General features: G+C 32.8%; 1 protein-coding gene across 2 annotated transcripts in view; it reads left to right on the top strand.

The window, feature by feature from the left end:
* Positions 1–14,402, top strand: part of LOC125057171 (netrin-B-like) — a 131,529-nt gene extending 117,127 nt beyond the window's left edge. The window contains exons 2-7 of one of the 2 annotated variants that reach the window (XM_047660678.1): positions 3,041–3,229; positions 7,480–7,629; positions 8,392–8,454; positions 11,789–11,860; positions 12,146–12,326; positions 13,000–14,402. In XM_047660678.1, coding sequence (XP_047516634.1) covers positions 3,041–3,229; positions 7,480–7,629; positions 8,392–8,454; positions 11,789–11,860; positions 12,146–12,326; positions 13,000–13,150 — 806 coding nt within the window. In that variant the 3' untranslated portion in view covers positions 13,151–14,402. Of the gene's footprint in view, positions 1–3,040; positions 3,230–7,479; positions 7,630–8,391; positions 8,462–11,788; positions 11,861–12,145; positions 12,327–12,999 lie in introns of both variants that reach the window. The other variant, XM_047660679.1, reaches the window with a different exon arrangement.
* The last annotated feature ends 9,837 nt before the right edge of the window (positions 14,403–24,239 follow it).

The following is a 24,239-nucleotide window of genomic DNA, read 5'->3' on the forward strand; positions in this document are numbered from 1 at the left end:
ACTTTGAGGTATTTTCAATATTATTGCCTATATTGCCTGACGATAAGCCTTTATTGCTGACACCCAGTACAAGCCCGGTCCAGCGCCGTTTCAATTGCCTTATTTTCTTTATGATGTCCTCTACTTTGATCGTTGATCTTATCTATTCTGCTCTTTTTCGATATATTTTTTTACTTACAAATTGTTATAAATAGACATAATTCTACTGTACGTATGCATGTCACTGAACTCCTCTTAAACGGCTTGACCGATTTTTTTTTGTATGAGTTTGGGTAGCGCCTTGGATGGTTTGGTTTAGATTCACAAAAACCATCCAAATTAAAAAAAAATTATTTGTCTTTCATTTCATACTTTGTTTAACATCCTAATTAGAATTATAAAGTATAAACTCCATGCAATGTTAGTTGACTTTTGTCTACCTCGTTGTTGATTCAATGTTTTTTACTTCAAATGCCAGTTACATTCTTATTATTATAATATGCCCTTGACAGAAAATGTAAATTTAGAAGCATTAATATTATTGACGTTCATATGTGTACCGATATGAAAAAGTCATAATTTGATTTGGGTTTATATTTATGAAACAAATTTAAATAATCAAAGAAAGTTTATGCTATGTTTTGATATAAACTGCGAGTTTGCAGATTCTAATATATACTGTAAATGCGTAAAGTATTCTTGGACTTACATCTCTGATTACTTTGATTTGAATGACAGACCACACCTACACTCTCAACAATTTGTATCGCTACTCTACAATCATCTGGTAACGTAGTTTGTAACTTTGTAAGTAAAGTATTATATTCTTAACCAAGTTTAAAAGTATAAGTTTACAATTTAAAGCCGAAACTTTTTCTTGTCTACTTATAGATCGAAGATTTTTGAACGTATTGTGTAGTTTGTGGGTTATATTTTTAAATATATATAATGTTTAACCAACTATGATTATTAGTAGGGTAATGCAATATAGATATTTTATTTATTATACAAATTTTATATTAAACATTCAAAAATTTACGACAACTATTATTTAGTATAAAGCATGTCCAATTATTCCTATTTCATTTTTGAATAGAGAATGTTACACAGGATTGAGAACAAAATTGTAAAGGCACAACACAATCAGCCACTTTGACAATTGACAGTTTTTCACTTGTCAAAATTTACTGTTCTATTGGCACAGACTATTACACTATAAAATATTATAGGTTTATTCATTAATCTATGGAAGAAACTCTGTTTACTTACATAGTTTAAATTAAAGTCAAGTTGAATATGACACAAAGCGTATCGTTAAAGCAATACAGAATTGTGGTTCTAAAATAAAAATGAACCTTTCATCACGCCTAGTTGTGAATATTTAGTGGGAGATGAAAACTACAAAGGGTTACACAAACGCCATCTGCTTTACGTTACTTGTACCGATGACAGTTTCATTTGGCGCCATATTTTCTAGTTCAAATGAATATTTTTACCATTCACATAAATACAAGGTTAGTTCAGTGGATAAAAGCTTCGTCATGGTGTCGAAACTTTATACGAAGAACGTTATATACAGATATCTATATGGAATATTTTAAATATGGGGTAGTACCTACCTGCTATTTAATTACTGGACTAGGTAAAATTCAAACGTTTAACTTTATATAGATTTAACCAACTCCCTCTGGGGGTCTGGGTATTATACCCAATCTGGTTACGATATCCAATTGTTTAAGAGCCCTCAAGGGCCGGCAACGCACCCTCTATAGTGGGTGTCTAAGGACTGCGATGACTGCCCTTTTTTGGCATCCCTTATGTTCGTTTTTCTATTAAAAAAAACTATTGCTAATTACCTATATGTTTTTTTACTTAAACTAAATGAGTCCTACTTTGAACAGTGTATCTTTTATGCCTGCCTCTTTGTTTCTGTATTTCAATGTTCTGTGGGAATAGATAAAAAATAATAAATATTGGGTGTACAAGTCTGTCAATATGTACATAATTATTGGAAACAATACATTAAATAACTTAAAAATAAAATTATAAATCGTACCAAAGACATAAGTTATTTGTTATTAAGAGAATATTTCATAAAGGTTCAAGCCGAGCCTTACACTAGCATTAGTAGAAACCGGCGATATTAATAGCCCGTATTTGCGGCGTGCAACAGTTGCCTAATGTGCCCATATATCCTTGTACATTGGGATTACGGTGACCACACGCGCCGGTTTGCTGGGATAAATTCTGTCGATTCTGCTAATTGTATTAGAAGCGGGGACACTTTTCATTTTACATTTTAAATAGTTGGATTTGGCGATGTTACGATTTAAATAAAATGGTTAAAACAAAAAACAAATATGTATATATAAATCTAATGTATGTGTGTAATGTGTATGTTACTGAACTCCTGTTAAACGGCTGGACCGATTTGAATGTTTTTTTTTTTATGCGTTTGGGTGGTGCCCTGGATCGTTTAGATTCACAAATAAGCCCGGCAGATGGCGCTGCAGTCGGTCCTTTAATACTTTGTATAATATAATATCCTAATCGCTTGAAATATCATGCAGGACAACGTCTGTCGGGTCCGCTAGTATCCCTATATATATATATATATATATATATATATATATATATATATATTTAAATGTATCGCAATACAGCAAGGAAATGCTGCCACGGGGATCAAACTTTTTAAATTGGTTTAAATTTTGTATTTATCAATATTTAATTATCTTACTACTATGTAGGTTAATATTGTAAATACTGTATTTTTGTGTGTTTATAAAATATGTAACAAAGTATTTAATTATATTCCTTATTTATTAAAGATTAATTTAATTTACAATTCCATAACGAGCTTATAATAATAACAGAAACAGATAATGTCAAATATCATAAATACAACTAAAAATATTTATTCTGTGCTATACAAATTAATTCATATTCAAGTTTCAAATTAAGTTTCGCACTTTTATTTTGGTAGTTATGAACTCTCAAACTTGCCTTAACATGTCTGAATCTCTGCCTAAGTGAATACCGTTATCTTTCATCTTTCCAGAATGCAACTGTAATGGCCACGCGCGTCGGTGCCGCTTTAATATGGAGTTGTACAAGCTGTCCGGTCGTGCGAGTGGCGGAGTCTGCCTCAAGTGCCGTCATTACACCGCAGGAAGACACTGCCATTACTGCCGGGAGGGGTATTACAGGGACCCCACGAAACCTATCACACATAAAAAGGCCTGCAAACGTAAGTACATCCGTATTTTTTTTATCAAAATCACATGTAATTGACCAATGTGGTTCTAGAAATGATAAAAAAGTCATTTAAAGCATTTAGCCATTTTTCAAGTCGAGCCAGATTACGAAATTCCACCCGAACCACCTCGACGTCCGTCGGTTCATAATTGAGCGTTTTAAGGCATTTTTTGTGCACCACCACGATGTGGAACCAGCTGCCCACTGAAGTTTTACCGAATCGATTCGACTAAGGGTTCTTCAAGAAAAGAGCGCACCATGGGCACTTATCACTTAACATCAGTTAAGCCTCGTGCCGTTTGCCCCTGTTCTATAAAAAAAAGAAAAAAGAAAGAAATAGATGTAAATGTGTGCTCCGAAAATAATTTAGTCAAGATTTACTAGGCAAGACAAAATCGTTACAAAAAAAATGTTTTTTAATTATTCCTACCAAATTTTCAATCATTAACGGGTACAAGGTTTTTGTAATAAAACTTTGTTTTGTCATTAATTAATTGAAAGAATATACGTTTAAAAATGTTCACCTATTTTTTTTATATTCATTTTAATTGAAAAGTCACAATCTACTTGCTATTATGCACTAGGGACCTCAGCACTTGTTATACGCACACCAAAATGGTAGTCAATTCAAGAAAAGCTTTTCTACCAAAAGCTCTCAGTTAAATCGGAAACTTAACTGGCCAATAAAACCCCGACAGTCAGCACTAACCGAACTTGTTACTAACGGATCCCGCGAGGCTCGTTGTAACTTCGATTCGCAAAAGGTTTTATGGACAAACTATTTGGTGACCACGGTAAATTGTGTTTAGGGCTGTGCCACGCAAGAAAATTATTATAATACAAGTTTTTACAAGATTATTTCTGCCAAAGTGACGTTTATTTACGGTCCGTATCGTAGGTCAATATTTATAATTATTTAGTACTGCTAAAGATGCTAAAATATTCTAACAAAACATAAAAGCGGCAACGTACTCGCGAGCCCTTTGGTGTAGTGTTCATAGCCGACACTTAAAGTGCGAGTCTACACGCCAATCATTACCCCATTACCCAATACAATTATTACCCCATTCATAAAAACTAAATCAGTCTGCACAATCTTTACTAAAGAAAGCGACCTATGTTCTATTTAGTTAAAAGACGCAATTCGTTTTAATTTAATTTGAACCCTTAGGTATATAGACTGCACACTTCAAATATGATCAAGAATCGACTTTTAAAAATACTATTTAATAAAATATTATTTATAATGAAAAACGTAATAATAAGGGTAAATAAGTCTTTAAGATTCGTCCCTTAACGACGTCCCTTATGTGGCAACCCTAATATGTTATATTTTATTTTTAGCGTTTATCGGTGTTGTTCTTTCATTACATTCTTTTGTTTTTCTTGTTTGGTTTCTTGATATTTGTTTTAGTTTTAGAAATATTGTTCTGTTAGCGCTACAGATTTTCACATACAGTTTATTTCTTTCATCTTTTGTAAGTAACCTTTTGTTATGTTCCTTTAAACTTAATACTAACATATCATTTATAAAATAAATCAGCGCCACAACCTTTTTAGGTCTGGGCCTCAGACTTCTGTATCTGTTTCATGATAATATATCAATCTAATAAGCAAGTAGGTGATCTGCCTCCTGTGCCATACACGCCGTCGACTTTTTGGGTCTAAGGCAAGCCGGTTTCCTCACGATGTTTTCCTTCACCAAGCGAAACTTAATTGCGCACTTTGAAAAAAAATCCATTGGTCCATCGAACCTACGACCTCAGGGTCAGTCTCTCGCTGAAGCCACTAGTCCAGCACTGTTCTTTTATGGTTGTATGCTAAAATTAATATTATAACAAAATTGACTTAACACGTTCTGGCTCTTATATATTTTATTGCAAAATTTGTACGCAAAAGCTTTACGATATTCACAAACATTTAACTTAATTGCACTATAAAATAGCCACATACATCACAAATAGCGGTTTTTATGAGCATGTCAACAAACCTATAAAATTCTAGAACTTCCTTTATTTTGGAGGGAGATAATTATAGTTTTACGATTCCACCTATAAATATTTACTTTTAAAAAATAATGTGCGGCCCAACAATAATATTTTCGTCTAACTTTGTCTGTTTTCTGTCAAACGTTTTTCTAATGCTCTTCAGTAGTTTTAAATCATATTAATGGTAATGCCATTTTTGAATGTATATTTGGATTGATTTTGTCAATCAAACCATATCAAAATTGCAAGCAAAATTTTATTATTAATTTTCTAAAATAATAATCAAAATATATTATTATTTATAATTAAAAAGCCCTGTGGCAGTGTACCTTTAACGCTGGTAGCATTTCCTCGCTGTATTGCGATACTTAGCGAGCGAGGAAAGTACCAGATGACCCCAGAAACCGGTACTATACCAGGCGCTAACTTAAATCTTTAATTAGCGCCTGTGCACTTGAACCCCACGGCCCAAGAGTCTCTACTCCAGAGGGAAAAACATCGAAGTTGGAGGAAAGACTCTTATTGAGCTGTTTATTATTTTCCGTCCAAGCTTTTTTGCTTGTCCTAGGGGGTGAGACGGGAGTTCATCCTTCTTAGGCAATTCATTTACGATCTCCGCCATTAAGTTGTGGAATAAGCTGCCTGACTCCGTACGATTGGCTAACTCTCTGTCATCTTTTAAAACTCTTCTGTATAATCATTTCTTAACCTTATCCTATCCTGATCAATCATGACTTGTATAATTCTTATGTTTCCTTTTGCATCACTATTCGCTGTTCATGTATTTGTATGATTAGCTTTTAAGTTTTTAGTCTGTTATTATTATTTTTTTTGTATTACTTTAGATTAAGGTACTATATATATATATTTTTTTTATATAACATTTGGTTCTGCACTTCTCGCACGCATCATGTTTCTTTTTTTTTTTAGTTTTTCTCTTTAACTAGGGTTGCCTGGAAGAGATCACTTATTAGCGATAAGGCCGCCCGTTGCATCCCTTATAATTTTTATGTATTGTGTTTCTTTTTTTTTTAGCAACGAAGTGTAAATAAATAATGTGTGTACACAAGAAGCATCCCATACAGAAGCCCGACCCATGCTCAAAGGGACCAAATAATTAAACAAATTAAGTAATAATGAAATAAGACAATTTAACTAAACATATATACCGCTTACATCCCTTAACTTCTGTGAATGTGTCCGAAATTTAAAAATATTAGTAGGAATGAAAGAACTCCTTTATTAATTACTATCACAATTTGGGAGATATTCTTTATGCTATTCCTGTGTAGGTAACAGGCGAGCGGCATATTATAAATTATTTTTAATTTTTATGTCAAGTCAAGTCAAAAATCATTTATTCATATAGGTAACACAATGTTTGAACGTCAAAAAAGAAATATATATTAAATGCTTCTAATTTTACATTTACTGCCAGTTCTCAATTCAAGGGCGTAGAACGGAAGAGATGAACTGGCAATAAACAAACAGAATAAAAAAATGAATGTTGTTTCAAACTAAGCCCAATGCTTCTCTTTTTTTGCAATATTCTTAACATAAATAGTAATAATAATAACGATATAATGTTTTTTTTAGTTCGTATCAGGTTATTTTAAACGCGGTTTCTACTGATTTAATGTACGAGAAACTAAAAGCTGCCTTTGCTAGCCAATTAATTGTAAACCTTCGCTGATGTAGCGTCTACAAATTCTTGCAACTTCAGCGTGTAGTGTCAGTGCGGTTAATTCGTTACACGACAATAAACATAGGGTTGTCTTCAGACCACAAATGCTTGTTTTGTAAACGTTAAGTAGATTTAATCACAACTTTGATAATACTAATACGTTTACGTTTTAAGATTGAATTTAAGTTAATTTAAAAGTTCTTAATTCAAGATGGCGCCGAACTTCTTTGGCTTATTTGGCATTCTACACAGTTGATTTTCATACAAATATTACTTTTTAATACATTTTTGACATAATAAGCGTGGTAAACGTAACAGAACGAAAGATAATGGAGTTTCTTGCCCATTCCTCTTCATATGAAACTACATTTTTGTCATTTTAACTTGTAGTTGTGACTTTCAAATTATAAGGTGAATAGGTAGGCCTATTAAAAAGGCACCTTTTTAATAAAAGCCACCATTGAAATAAATGACTTTGACTTCGAAACATGAACCATAACTGAACATTATCATTATCTTCAGTTATGATTATCAATTGATATTGTAACTATATGAAGCAACAATTTCCAGCATGCGACTGCCACCCAGTAGGCGCGAGTGGTAAGACCTGTAACCAGACGAGTGGGCAATGTCCCTGCAAGGATGGAGTCACAGGGACCACCTGCAATCGATGCGCCAAAGGATATCAGCAGTCCAGGAGTCACATCGCACCTTGCATACGTAAGTATTCGACTAGAATTTTAAACAAAACTTTCACTTAAATACAAACACACAACGCATGTGTGTTGGCTGATATCTATGTACAGGGTTCTAGAAACACTCAAATACATTTACAATGCGCTTTATTTGTTCCTTACATTTTGAGAAATATTTTCCAAGTTTGTATCTACGCACACTTACGCGAGTACTACACTTAGCCTTTTAGGAATTTTGAATGTAATGTCTTCCGTTATTCTCTTTTAGCCGCTGTTAAGCATTCCTGGACGTTTGTATAAGGTGAATCATGTAATAACTCGTTTAACTTAAAGAAATTTTCTTACGTATTTAATAATCCACTATAGTATGTGCGCTGTAGCATGGTGCGGCTTAACTTTTCTTTCAATTTGATTTTATTTTTGATCATTCTGGCTGGGTTAAATTTAAGTTACTACAGTTATATATATATATATATATATATATATATATATATATATATATATATATATATATACTAATTCATAATTTGTAAATTGCGGCAAGTTTCAAGAGTGAAACGAAACGTTACTGAAACTGTCACCATGCAACAGCGCACATACTTTAAGTATGTTGTACCTTTAAGTTTTAACGGCAAAGTTCTTGCCATGAAATCCGTTTATCCAAATTCATTATTTACACCCAATGTCTTCGGAACCTCTGAGTGAAATTTCAAAGAACTGTTTTATCATCATCATGATCATCTGCTTAAATTATGGTTGGAGGAATAATTATTATGCTGCCTTCTAGGTATACCTCGTGTCGTGACAGCAGTCCAAGCGATGGAGGCGGTGGACGCGGAGCCGGGACGCGGTAAGTAGTAAGTGGATTTCATTGCACTCCATCACATCTACACCAGGCATGATAACCGATGCTGATATACCAATTAAGACGTGATTTAAATGACAACCTTAAAAATAATACTTAAAGTTAACGATGATCTAGTTGATTACAGGGCCTGGTACTAGTGCTAGACAAGCTACTTCTAATTAATTTGCGATATTTGTTTTAAAATAAGTGTTGTTTGATGATTTGCTATTTTAAAAGAGTACCGAGAGTTTTTTACGCCGGCTTTTTCTCTCGGCCTACACCCTCTGTCTTCTTTGCCGATGAGTAGGGATGCCTACCTATTCAAATTTAATGACGTGGAATAAGTGATATCTGTATCCTTTGACAGGCATTTTCCTACATCTATTTCTTTATTTAACTTTCATAAAATAGGAATAGTCCATCAGCCATCTATACTCTTACATGAATAAATGATGGGCATGTTCCTTTTTTGTTTTCCGTCACTATACGAGCATATATTGCGTGTGTAGAAAACGTTTTTTATTTAACCGGGATTCAAACGACTAGAATGCAAAGTAAGCTAAGTTTAACCACATAGCTAACACTGTTCATTGTTCATAATATTAAAAAATAAAAATAATCCCTCAAGTAAATTATATCCGCATCGGTTATTTATTTAGATGTTTTTTGAATGAATTTATTTTCTTCCTCGTAGATAAGAGGAGCACTGTGTTATGAAATTTCTTACTTTTGATTTATATTAACATTCACTTCAACGTCTCTGTAAGATAAAAACGAGATACGTACATATATATTCATTTTTTAAATTAATTGTTCATACATGAAATGCTACATTGGGCGACACTGGGGAATGGAGCAGGTAATTTCCTTGAGTTCACAACAAGTGAATAAAATCTACAGACGAAACAAAAAAATTTTCAGCGCATAATGTATGAATGCGAAATAAGGATGCATACTATGGATTTAAAAAAACACTTTTTATGATATAAACTAAACATTTTTCTGATATTAATTCTCACCTAACGGTACTAGAAAGAAATAAAATTGATATCGTACTTGTTGTGATAGATTATGATCTCTGTGACCACAGTGCTTGAAACGAACAGATTAGAAAGTGTATTAATAAAGATAAATTTTACTGGTTAATATTATGCACTGAAAGTGTAATTCAAAAATTTAAAAATAAACAAACTACGACCTGTTTATATTTCAAAATATGTTCTAATTACAAATCCAATTCACAATATTTATACATTCCAACATTGCCCGGTTTAAGACCAAAATGTCCTTATGGTAATAAAAATGATTACACTTAACCTTGAAAATCTTAAATATTGATTAAATAGAATTAATAAGAATAGTAGTAATTGATCAATTTGATTAGGCAAGATCCGTCTTCTGTGCCTAAATAACGGATAAATAGCCGATATGTTATTTATTTGTTATTTCAGACACATTCGTTAACCATAAAGCTAAGCGGGCGGGAAAAATGTCGTGACTGAATGAATGATATACATATTAACAATGAAATAACATCTTGACTATGACTTATCAACTATATAACAAAATATTTAAATTTTTAATTCCCATTACAAAATGATAATTTTTTCTTCGCCATCAATCAGATTTTAGTCTTCTAGGCTCATCCTGATAGTTAATGATTTTAAATTGAGTAAACACGCCAATATTTCGACGGTAATTTATTTGTATGTTTAAAATGAATGAACTCAAAAATGTATGAATAGGTTAGTATGCTTCATTGTCCCTCAATGAAAGGCAATATTTAGTTCCAAAATCTTCCTTATAAAATATTGTTTTACAAAAAGATTTTGTTTCACTTCTGGTTTATAAACTGCGTATAAAACCTGCCCCATTAATTGTGGCCATATCAATCACATTATCATATTATGAGTTACAAAATATTGATTGATACATCCGGAATGTTTTCACGGCAATTAGACGTTTCAAATAGGTTTATTGCATTAGATTTATTACTATTACAAACATTATAAATTACTGCCAACCGTTCGAAACTTATTCCACATTTATTAACTATTTAGTAACCGCCTTTTTGCGTGTACCAGATGTATGATTTATAAAGTTATCGCTTGGAGTGTCTAAACTCTAAAGTAATTGTTTAATAATTAAGACAATCACAAGTCCATTGTTTTAGTGCTTGTGTTATGTGTTTATTGCATTGTCTGTATCGAATGAAATGTTATTTTTTTTATTAATAAACATATACAATATTCATATATTTATTGTACAATAGGAAAATTCCACTTTTTTGTATTTTTTAGATAGATATAGATATAGACATACAAATAAATTTTATTGAGACTTTATAGGTCTTGGCTCTAAAATTAAATCTAAAATATTGTTTAACATTAGTTCATATGGTATTTAGTCACTATCATAGTTCTCACCCATAAGAAATTAATATTGGGTAATACTTTATATTAGTAACACAAAATATTCCTTAAACAATGTGTCAAACCAAATCCAATTAATGATTTTTTTACATGAATCATTTAATCGTGTTAGATAAATCAAATTATTTAATATCTAGAATACTATAAAACATTCATAACGCAGTGCTTGTCGTTAAAGTTTACAATCTTAAAACAGAAAGTTAATGTCCCAATGGCTGCATTAAACCCCCGTTTCTTTCAGGGCTTATATTTTATTCATCATCTCATACATTTTGTTTTCTTTATATTTGTGTCAAGTGCGAGACGAGGTAAACATTTCATTGTTTCTTGCATGCCAATTACTATGTACATTATATGACATTTTTGTAGTGTAAATATAAGTTCATCACGACAATGTAGGTACTCAACACTCGAGTAACAGTTACTTATAAGAGATATTTTGTGCTGAAACATCATTTTCGCCAGCTTTTTCTCTCGGCCTACACCCTCTGTCTTCTTTGCCGATGTGTAGGGATGCCTACAAATTCAAATTTAATGACGTGGAATAAGTGATACATGTATCTTATGTTCCATAATAATCATATTTTATTTTAATTTTATTTATTTTTACGGTATATAAATTTTTAATTGGGAGATGTTCCATTTTTAAAATTCTACTTACTGTCATTTTAACGCTTTATATGAATAGTTTCATTAACCTGTATAAAAAGGCTTTATTTCCAAATTAGATCATATTTGAAGAACTTTCTGACTTCAGACCTTAATGAACAATTCAAACGCTTTCTGATGAATCACTATTTCAATCGATTGCCCTTCCTCTATTAATATCAATTGAGACTTTCCCATATCAATGTATTGAAGTATGTACGAGTGGATGTAATCTGACTTGTAAAATGTACGAATAGCGGAGCAGTGCGGCCGGTGCCGCGCAGGCGCGAGAACTCTAAACCTCAACAAGTTCTGCAGCCGAGACTACGGTGAGATTTCTTCATTCTTATCCCTTTAAACTAAAAACGTGTACTTATTTTATATAAAGGCCAAATTATGAGACAACTTTAAGTGTAAGCCAAATCTTCCATCTGTCATATATATACTCATGTGGAATGTGAGAATTGGTACCTGTCAAATTAGAGAAAAAATCGTATTTTCATTTAAAAATTAAACTACGACTCGTTTTAATAGTTAGTATTTTGAATATGAATAATTATACAGTTGACAGAATAATCTTTAGCTTTTATGGTTAATGATGATGAGCATTGCAGTCATAATGGGTCGGGTGGTCGGTCGCGAGGCGGCGGGCGGCGAGGGATGGGCGCGGCTGGCGCTGAGCGTGCAGGCCGTGTACAAGCGCGCGCCGCGCAGTCGCCTGCGCAGAGGGAACGTCGCCCTCTACGTCCGCAACGTAGACATCGCCTGCAAGTGCCCCAAGATCAAGATTAACAAGTATGTTCTTAATAAAAGTCTATTATATGGACTATTGAAATGAAACTAGATTTGTAGTGCCATTTAATTCTCTTTTCTAATTCGAGATTTTTACTTATTAAAAACCATTGCGCTACTTATTCTAGATGGTAAACCTAGAAATTGGATTTTATTGTATACCAGCACTTTTAAAAAAGTAATATAATTACAGTGTAATATGTAAGCTTTCATATAACGTTTGATTGGGACAATAATCTCTGAACCATTTGCACAATAGCTATTTGCCAAAATAGGTTTATTATTTTTAATTCATGTCCTCGATGTGTTAGTACAAGTTTTGTGTCATACGTGCCTAACGTTACGAAGGCGCCAAAGCCTATTCGAAACACATTTTCCTGTCAATCAAACATAAACCGTGTCAACTGTAGGGCTTTTGCTATTTACGGTCATTTTAGACCGACGCCTTGGCGATTATGGCTTATGGAGCCGTGGGAACGCATGTGACACGATTCTGGGTTATCCACTTCTGGAATCGAACTGGAAATATTACCAAATATCTATTATGTTGTTAAATATTAATATTTTGATTTGAACTTAATAATTGAAACCAAATTTCCCTAGTAAAAAAAATCATATTTCCAGACAAATTATTTTATTGTGTGTACTACAACTCATACAAATTATTTATTCCCAGGTCCTACCTAATCCTAGGAGTGGAAAAAGAGGGTTCGTCTTCTGGCTTCCCGGGCTTAACGGTCGGAGACAGGACACTGCTGCTGGAATGGCGAGACGACTGGCACAGACGCATCCGGCGCCTGCAACGACGCGCGATTAATTGTCATTAGCCATCTTGGATTTGAATGTTGCCATAGCAACTGTCGAGATATGCAGCCTACAAAATCGAATGTTGAATGGATCCGTCTATGTTCCGTGCAAATAACTGCCATTATGCTGTCGAAATAGTTCACCTAGTCGTTTGTAAGGTCGATAGATTTCTAGATATAGTTCTCGTCGATTTAACTCGATTTTTTAGGTATGACAACATTGTCCAACTCTTTGTTTTATACCAAAAAGTTTTAATACTTTTTCCCTTCCTAGGATTTCGTTATCACTTTGCAATTATCAAAGTAGTTACACTCTATAACTTTTTGGTTGGTTAATTTTAACTATGTTGATGATTGTACTATAAGTGACTTTTAAGATTATTTATTGAATTAATAATGATATTATAGATGCTAAAGTCTCGTTCCATTTCATGCATTTTTGTATAATTGTTATTTTATATTGAAATGCGTATGTTAAATATTGTTTTAGGTACTGGCAACTTTGGCGCGAGAAGTAAATTTTTTGGCGCGTTTTTTGACATTACGAATGTATAATATAGATTATAAGTTTTAAAAGTAAATCATATCCACAGATAGTCATAATGTTTTAACGTACCTCATTTATTAAGTACATGTAAGGATAGACTAATTAGGGTACCTTTCTTATGGCCTATTTCCGCTAATTTATTGAGTTTCGACCACATATATCTTGCCAAAGTAACTTAACGTTCTGTGTACTTATAATTTCTCTAAAAATCTAAAACAATAATATTAATGCCTCAAATTGTATGTACAGTATTATTAGCTTTACTAAAATAGTTATAACAATTTACCTTTTGAAAACGTATACTTTTAAATCCATCGGGATGATGAATAATTTAAATGGGAATTCCTAAATTACTATGAGCATAGTGTATAGAGCTAAAGTACACTCGAGTAATCATGTACAATTGAGACGTCAGAGATACAGGTACAGTTAGGCACACAATACAACAAATCATCTTGATGGTTGAACAATTTACAATTATCTATTGTTGGTGAATCGGTTCGGTCGAATAAATACCGCGGGCTCGTTACTAGAGCATGCGAAGATTTTGCTTGCTATACTGAATACGTAGCAAATCCACAAAAATCTGCCGTAAATGTTTACACAAAAATAACAGTTGAATTCTTTCATGAAAGCGAACTTTAGTACTCGTGCACTCAAATTATTTTTTATCTATGAAACTATTTTATAGTCTATGATAGACTAACAAAGTATTACAGAATAAAATCTTTTCAACGACCATAGAGAACAAGTTGAAGTTTGTATCTGCGTAGAAACAATAAAGAAAATTATTTATGCGTATAATGTCCTGCATAAATCATGCCAATTTATTCATTGCGTCCTATCATAAACATGACATATTTTTTATGCATACAGACCAGTAATCCTATACACGATATATCAATCATATGTATTTGTTTTAAGATTCAAAACTATCTCGCTACCCACAAGCGTTTTACTATTAACGGTACTTTTCTTACTATCTCTCTATATCTATGGAAATAGCTAAAATAATAGCATACTTTTATTTTCTTAGTATATGGTAAAGGTTTTGGTCTCGGCCCAAAGTTAAAAAATAGCTGAAGTAAATTTGAGAGAAAACGTAAAATAAAAAAAAAACTGTTTTATCATATATCTTCTCATAGTTGTAACATAGTTTACGTTTTCAAAAGTTAATAATAATCGTTTAGGTGGTATATTTAAATGGGTATAGACTCGCTTGAACGTATGGAATGTAAAAAGTGTATTTAGTTTGTAGACTGAATAACATGTTAGAAATGCATATCTTAGATTTCTTACTATGTTTATTTTACGCGCCATATTAAATAAAACATATGGAAATAATCACAAAATTATATTATGGTAATTTAAATTTGATATATATGACGCGTAAAATAAATTTAAAGTGGTTTATATAGTTGGGTGTATTCTGTGAATGTTCCATTTTACACAACTATAATTTAATCATAGAGGGAAAAGGAATTCCACATTTAAGAGCAAATGAAAAAAATGCAAATTTTTGTTGTTTAATTGTATAATGTAATCTATGGAAATTTCGCGCCAATGCTGACACTAACAATTTTAAATTTGACATATGACTGATTTGAATTTTAGAGTTTCCACAGATTATGTCTTATCCCTCTACGATAAAAATTGTACTTAACAGTTATAAACAATATTTTTTCCCAAACTTGTTTGAATCAATAAACAGGACAATTCCAACATTTTGACAAACGCACAACATTAAAATTAATCGTGTAATTCCTTAAATAAATTATTTCATTTTGGCCTAATGACATCGTGCTTACTTCGTTTTTAGGTTATTTATTTTAAGAATGTCAATTTAAGTTATAGACGAAATAATTAGACAGTCCATCATTAAATTGTGTTGATCAATCAATTCATTAACGATGCTGAAAATGGTCTGTCTATCAGAAATATTTCGCTATAGCACTTTGTGTTTTATGATACCCTGCTCCTGTGATGTAATAAATGTTATTGGTTATATTTATTTAAATAAAGTACATTAATTCATATTTTTCATTTCATTCAAACCCCTATATTTTAAGCATTCGATCCCAAAGACACTCAACTGCCAGAAGAAGTGCGTTGCCGACCGATAGAATTAGTAAGCTCTTTTCTTGACGGAACTTAGGTCCAATTGGTTTAGAAATACAACTTCAATTGGCATTTGGTTCCACATTTTGGTGCAACGCGGCAAAAAGTATCTTACAAAACGCCTGGTATGACGGACGTGGAAGTGAAAATCGATATATTTAACAGTTCTTAAAACTATCTAAAATAGCAAAAACATATTTTTAAATATAGTAATAAGATTGCTACAATTCTCGAGAATTTTACCAAACATAATGAAACAATCTTGCCAACATCAGCAGCATCACGTACAATTGTTTTTACAATTCCTTGTTAGAATGTAAACTCTTTTATACTTTATTAAGAAAAGAAAAAAATTCTATTATAATTATACGGGAACTTACTTTATAATTTCTATACTGGTATAAGACAAGACCACAGCCATAACTCATCCCAAAGTGCGGATATAAATAATGGAGGAAGATAATACAAGAAACAGATAAGTGGGGTACTTCTGATTTCCCCTGGGACTTCGCCCTTCATATTAAGTTCCTATTGACACTTCAATTCAGGAAAATAGTTTGTTACAACTAAAATTATCGTAATATTAATTTAATTGAAACATTTTTGAATAGTCAGAAGGATTTTACAAAATTATACTACTACTACTATACTAATATAAATAATATTTTATTGGTGGTATGTTTTTATGATAATCATATTATAAGTTAAATAAAAAATGTTATTCTTTATAAATGCGAATTAATAACATTAACATATCTCGTCTATTCGAGATCATTTCATCTGGAAAATTCTGCTAAAAAAATTAATAAAAGATTTTGGACTTAATCAAACAATAACTGGTTATTAATAATTCATTTTTAATGAGACATAAATATTGACTGAAAAGAAACTTCCTTTTCCTCTTTAAATGAATCTTACGTAGTATATCTAAACAAAGTAAATAAATCTAAATATTTCTAAATACCGTTTAAATGTTATCTTACTCAGACAGCAAACTTGCATTTTAGCACTATATTTTGTTCACAGATTAAATATACGAGCAATTTTGATATAACTTATTATGTTCCCGCATTTATACGATACATACGTATTTATAAAAATAGGTTTACAAGAATATTCTTGAGTTAGAAATTATGGAGATAGACATTTATAGTTACAAGTGAAATGGTTTTCTCTTAAGTTTTAACATAAAATATTATGTAATGCGCCTGCGCAGAGATCGATGTGAGTGCAGTTCAATGTTCGCTCGATCGTAGACTGTTCTTCGATTGTATTGAGATTTAATAAGGCTGTTCACAGTCGAAGGGTATTGTTATAAGAAAGAAAAAAAACGAGTTATTTTCAAATTCAATTAATATCAAGAGAAAGGGTCAAACGCAGTGATGACACAAAAATCTGAGATGACACACTCATCCAGTCCAACAATCAAATATTAAAAAAGCGCTCCCGCTTGTCTAAAACGTATTCGATTTGACATGTGGGAGTCATACTGATATCTGCCAACTTAGGAAAAGATCTAGTAGATCTAGTAGAAATGATTTAGTTTATTAAAAGAAAATTAAAAAAAAAAATGTTGGTCCCTGTGGCAGTGTACCTTTAACGCTGGCAGCTTTATATGTATATAGTTTTAGTTATTTTCTGTATTTTCAAATACATTATGGTAACTATCATATACAATCTCTGATGACCCAAGAAAATTATTCAGAAACGAGACTTGGCGCTTAATAATCCTTTAACGCTATACGTCAAGAATGTATTGGATTTTGATGTACTAGAGTCATATTTTACACCAAGACTTATTTAAGTTTCTGAATCAATCTATGAAACTTACGCGAATTATAGAAAACGATTCACTCGTTGAATCTCAACTCTTAAGTTGTACAAACTCCGTTCAGTTGCCTGCCCTTCTGTCTTCTATAAATTGTACTCCAGAAAATGCTCTATGGAACTACACAACCTGATTCCGTCATCCCCTTTCAAACAACGCTCACCTTGAAGCCCACTGGAGTTTCGTCCCTTCGTTGTAGACATCGCCGTCGCGCGTCATTATTTGGACCGTCCTTTCTTGTAAAAACAGCACCTTCTTCCATCCAACCTAGACAGTTTAATATGTTTTTTTTCAAGTGGCGGTTAAATAGGCATCTCCTGGATGGTCATGCCCTCCAATTGGCCGCATCTCCCATAACAACAAGTGGGATTGTGGCCAAAATCTGTGGCTCAAATCTGCAGCCACATATAGGTTACAGATTATTGTAAATTACGGCTAATTACAGATTGAATACTTTATTACTAGTGAAATGGTGAAGTACATTAGCAAAATTTTTGAATAAAAAAAAGTTACTCTTGAATTTTTTTTCTCTTGATACATGTCATGGAAAGAATATCGAATCTAAGTAAACCTAATGTCAGTGTGTTATGTTTAGTTGTCAAATATAATAGTAAAAATATTACTTCGAATAGTAATTAATTATGCTGTTACAAATCGTCTCGTTCGTGAGTAACCTTCGATGGAGTTGAACTCAAAATATAAATCCGCCAACAATAGCCCGTAATAAGTTTGCTCGCGGTGAAATATAATACAAGTGCCTATTTTAATAAGACCATTGTTATATTAAAGTGTAAACATTTTGTGGGGGTGTTAATTAATTGAATTTGTATTGCTGTTTTGTTTTCATTATCCATTATGAAATTATGAATGTACTTACCTGACTGAGCATGACATTGTACTGATGTAAAACTATGAAATCTCATCAACATCAGCCTCTTATTTTGGTCAATTTCTGGGCGTAAACCCCTTCATCGACCAGTACGCCCTGTACTGTCTTCTTTGCATCTATCGTCTTTCCATCCGAGGTCTCCATTGATGAGCCTGAAATTTCATAGAAGTACTTTATGCAAACGTTACCGTTAAATATCATAGCCAAGCTCATGATAGAGCTGTAGCTCTAAGAAGACGACGAATAAAGCGGCGGCTAAGAATGTAAGAAGACAAAACGATGTCCCGTTCCTTTTGGTTATGATTGGTAAACATTATCTACAGAGATAATGTTTAGACTAGAGTCTAACACGCGTTAACTTGCGACATTATACGCCATTCCCTTGGTCCCATCACATTTAAGCGCTGTCTATCCCTGGGATGTTCAATAAAAAAGCCTTTGGCAGTATAGAAATGACATAAAATATTTTTATCTATCTCTTAATGGGTATGGAATTTAAATTGTTTCGGAAAAAATAGATGCAATGAAAAACATGACGTGCAAAAAAACAAGTCTCGTAACCCAGTTCGTCTACCGTAAAAAGCTGTAAGATCCATGTAATATCAAGTTGGTTGATTATTACTATTATTTAGTCCCAACTGAAGGAACTGGCTGTCTTAAGTTATTACGTAATTATCTAACCTAACAATATGTTACAATGACCATATCAATATTACTGTATATAAATTGACTGCAATTTCAGCTTTTCAGCTTCAAATTTTTTCCATAAAGAAGTTGTGTTGGTGTTTAAAAATCTTCGCTTGCTTCGAGAAAGGGATGTCTGTGACGCTCTTTTGCTTGACTTGTCGGGCTCACTGCCGTGTCCCAGCTTTTGGTTAATTTTTAATTCAGACTTACCTAAAATTAAGTATATGGAATGTATATTGTTATCATTTGGAGGGTAGCCACTGTTTATATTATTATTTATTTAATTACACTTGTTCAAAAATAGCAATAAACTTCTTCAACAGTTCTTGTGTTCTTTGTTTTCAATATTCTCATTAACTAGTGGCACTACAACCTTTTTAGGTCTGGGCCTCAGATTTCTGTATTTGTTTCGTGATTATTTGTCAATCGAATAGTCAAGTAGGGTGTACAGACTGCTAAGTCCATTGGTGCACAGCCGGGGATCGAACCTACAACAGTCGAACCTACGAGAGTCGCACACGGAAGCCACTAGGCCAACAATGTATTTTAATATTCTCATACAATTTCAAATAAGCAAAGGATCGTGTTATGCAACTCGGCAAAGTATATTTTGAAAACATTTAAGTCATTTCACGCTACCTTCAGAGGTCGATAACGCAATATTGTAATAAAAACATGCCATTGTTCTGTTTTATCGACTATTGCGTTATAAAAACTTTGCTTTGTTCTGCTACCTTTGAACTTTGTAAAAGGGGTGCTTATAGAGCAGTTCATTATCAGAGTTAAGTTTTCTTTAGGTACAAAAAGATACAAATGATTCGCTGTCCAACAAGATTCAAGAGATTGCTGCAGGGAACCTTAAGGCCTAGGGGTCGGAGTAGGTACCTACCGCTTGATGGACAGAGTGGAGGAGGACCTGCTGCAGCTGAAAGCCAACAATTGGTGGAAGTTTCTCATTTCGGAGGTCAAGACACTATTTGAACCAGCGGATCAAGTAAGTAAGTGATGCGCTCTCCGTTACAGATTATAAAACCTACCCTTTCAACATAAACTAAGAATTTATCACCCTATGTCTGTAAATGCTCTTTCCATAATAGTATCTATTTTTAAATTGAAATGGCACACATTTATTTTTAAGTTATTTTGGGAATAAATAAGTGTTTCTCGTTAGTACTGTAAAATTCTTATTCTGATTTTTTAAGTTGGTGGTCCCGTAGTGTATGAGTTTAAACATACATACATACAAATCTGTCCTCTATAGTAAAGATAAAATTTATTGATTACATATTATTGATTTTTATATAGGGAAATGAAATCCTATGGAGCTTCTTGGCTTGCCTTGTTTGGTCATAAACGTATTGTCAGAAATGAATCCTGGATCAGTTTTCCTGATAATTGAATAGGCAAGAAGTTGACCAGCAAAGCATCGATTTTTGTGTCTAAGGCATGCTGTTTTCTCACCATGATTTTCATACTTTCCAGTGTTAAATGCGCACATTGACAGAAAAGACAAATTTGTGAAGCCAGGATGCGAACCTACGACCTCAGTCAAGTGAGTCGCAACACCAACACTACTCTCAAACCAATATCATTCTAATTATATAAGTAACGTCATTTCGCGTATATTATTGCTATGTAATTGAACCCCGATTGCATTCTGATTGCCATCATTAACATTAAGTAGGTACAATTGAAAATACTGATTTATTACACAACTGAGGTCTTCATCAGCTGATTGCTTCAACCAACAAATTCATTTCGTTTATTATCCTATATCATTTAGAATTACAGGTTTAAAAACTAATTATTTGATAATCAGCGGCAACTTTTCTGCTAAGTGGCAGGCGGGAAATAATATAAGGCTCAATCATTCCTCCAACTATTTTTATTCCCTTTGGAGAAAAGACTCTTGGGCCGTGGGGTTCAAGTGCACAGGTGCTAATTATGGATTGAAGTTGGTGCATGGTAGATAGTACCGGTGACCCCAGCTGTGCTGTCATCGCTCAACCAATAAGTATCATGCAGCGAGGAAATACTGCCAGCGTACAGGGAGTAAACTTTATAAATTTGTTTTAATTTTCTATTTATTATTTTTTAATGATTTTTATTATTACTATGTAGGTTACGAAAATTAAAAATACTGTATATTTTCTAGAATAAATTATCTTTGTCATTTAAACGTTCCCTCCACGGAAATTGAACTTAAAACCTAGTTTATTACAATATATCTGAAGCAATCAAATTAAGTTTTTCATTAATACAGAAAATTGGTTTTTAATTTGTCATCTGTACCTGTTCCTTCATCTCTTAAATATTGTTGAGACAACGTTATAATAAAAAAATAAAAGGGTGCGTGTACTTATGTACGCGCGTAAGAAGTTATACTTCTTTGGCATTATTAAATATAAAATCAAAATACGTTTATTCAATTTAGATGCTTCTTAGAGCATGCTTATGAATGTCAACAACGTTTACAAATATAGGTTTTGATTGCATGCAAATAATTAATTACAATTAAATAATCAAAGACTGCATAAGGAGTCATTATAGTCAATAAAGTTCAGTTTACATTTGAAAAATTAAATAAATAAATATTTATTATTATTCTCTTACATTAAGTGTGACATAAATTATATTATTATTCGAATGTTGTTTTTAAATTATTATGTCCAATGCCATAGCATCTTCTGTGGGCAACTTCATTCTGTTAATTTTGCGCGCGCATCGTAAAATTTCACTCTCATCAATTTTTCATAACGCGCCTAAAGAAGTATAACTTCAAAAATAAAAATCAGTGGCGCTACAATCTTTTTAGGTCTAGGCCTCGTGGTTTCTGCATCTGTTTCATGATCATTTGTCATTCTAATAGGCAAGTAGTTGATTAGCCTCCTGTTCCTGACACACGCCGTCGAATTTTAAGTCTAAGGCAAGCCGGTTTCCACACATGTTTTCCTTCACCGGTCGAGCGAATGTCAATGCGCACAGAGAAAGAAAGTCCATTGGTGCACAGCCGGGGACCGAACCTACGACCTCAGGGATGAGAGTCGCACGAAGCCAATAGTGCTCTTCCAACTAATATTCCATTTTATTCATCATTAAAAAAGAAAATTTAGTAAAGTAAAGTAAAGTAACAATGTAGATAACGTCTAAAATATTTGAAATCATTCCCGAAGACCTTAGGTATACGCTCGCTAGACCTGGAGCTTACAATATGTATTACGTATACGTACGTACGTGACGTATATGTATACGAACTAAAAATTTAGAATGACTGGACTAATTTTGGTTTTTCTCATTTTTGGCTTGGACTTCCTACCGTGGTATTCCTATCGTAAATGCTTATAAGTATTTTAAAAAGCAATTTAAATCGTCTCAGACTTGTTTCCGGTGTCATTAATCACGGCAAGGGAAAGGCGAGAACTAGATAATACGTCATTAGTGCTGATGCGGATTATTCGCGATCCTTTGTACTCCCTAAATGTTTTCCTTGTGTTAGGGTTGCCAGTTAACATAAAACTACAGAGTTTAATAATTTTCTCTAAACGTTTAACAGTATATAATTATAACGACTATATTTAATTGTATGTATAACTACAGACTCGCAGATTCGATGCGATAAATATTTGCTAAGTTGTTATCTTCGTCCGACATTTTTATTAAATTTTAAAAGTGCGCAAATGAACCGATTACTGAATGTTAGATTCATCAATCAACGCACACACAATATTAAAACATTAGTTTTACGTTCCTGCCTATTAAACTCGTAATAGTGATTTGCTTCACGTTCCTCACATCAACACCAACTATGCAAGAAACTTAGTTTTGTATCGCGAAACCCGAACAACACACGATACAACTACTAATATTTAAGTCTTGACCTGTTTAGCTATCGCTGAATATGCTTAAAAAGAGGATTAAGAATATCCATAGCGCTAAATGACTTGCATCATGAGCACACCCTCACGTACATACTCTGACTTACGCAGCATCACACAACACAGCCGAATTAGGTATTACTTCATTACTGAAACTTTTTGTATATATTATGTATTCCAACTTTGGCTGTATATACAGTATATTTTTTTGTTATATGCAATTTAAGATACCTGTAGGAGTCCGAAATAAATAAATTAGCCGAAAATGGGTCAACGCGCCGGTTCTTGAACGACGAAACCCCAAGTTCCAAAGCGACATCAAGACTACGGATATTGAATAATTTGAAGTTGGAATCACAATGGCTATAACTTTTAAAAATTACAAAGTACGCGCTGCCCTTCCTTTTCCTGATATATCAGATATAGAGAGACTTTCTGAAATTTTAAGCAGCAAAAGGCACCAAAAACGTTTTATTTAAAATAATATGAATAATAAACTGGCAACCCTATCGATAATCCCACCGGAAGAAACACTAGTAGTGATTTATCGGCGATCGGAAGCACCGGCTTAGCGGAATTACCGAATTCACCGCTCTCTACTGGCCTTTAATCGGACTAAGTGTTGGCAAATTGTATCTTTTGTCCATTTAATATTGCAGAAGCATTTTCTATTCGTGAATATTGTGACGAATAAACTCTAACAACTGGAACGATTTCAAAAATGCACATTATTTGAAATTCAGAATTTTGTCAATAATATCTAGCCGTGCAAAGCCAGGCCATGGACAGGTCGCTAAATAAGTGAAAGATATTTATGAAGTGAAACTTCTTTGGGCGCATGAGGGTAAATTTTTTACGGAACGTCACGAAGATGTGCAGCGTTATCAAAGAAAAGGGAGAGAGTGATTGAGACCGATTGAGAGAGAGTGAGAAGGGTAAATTACCTTCTTGAAATTCTATTTTTAAAATTAAAATTTCGTAAAGAGAATTTATAAAATATGTATTAGTATTTTATATTTTATGCAAAATGATTTATTGAAATCTCAAATGACGAATTGTAAATTAAAATGGCACGTGTTTATATTATCGAAGAAATAAATTTATAATTTGTATTAATTTTCGACACTTTTAATATTTTAATGACAATTAAATTCATTAAATTCCTA

This window comes from Pieris napi, chromosome 16, assembly GCF_905475465.1.
Source record: "Pieris napi chromosome 16, ilPieNapi1.2, whole genome shotgun sequence".
Classification (NCBI taxonomy): domain Eukaryota; kingdom Metazoa; phylum Arthropoda; class Insecta; order Lepidoptera; family Pieridae; genus Pieris; species Pieris napi.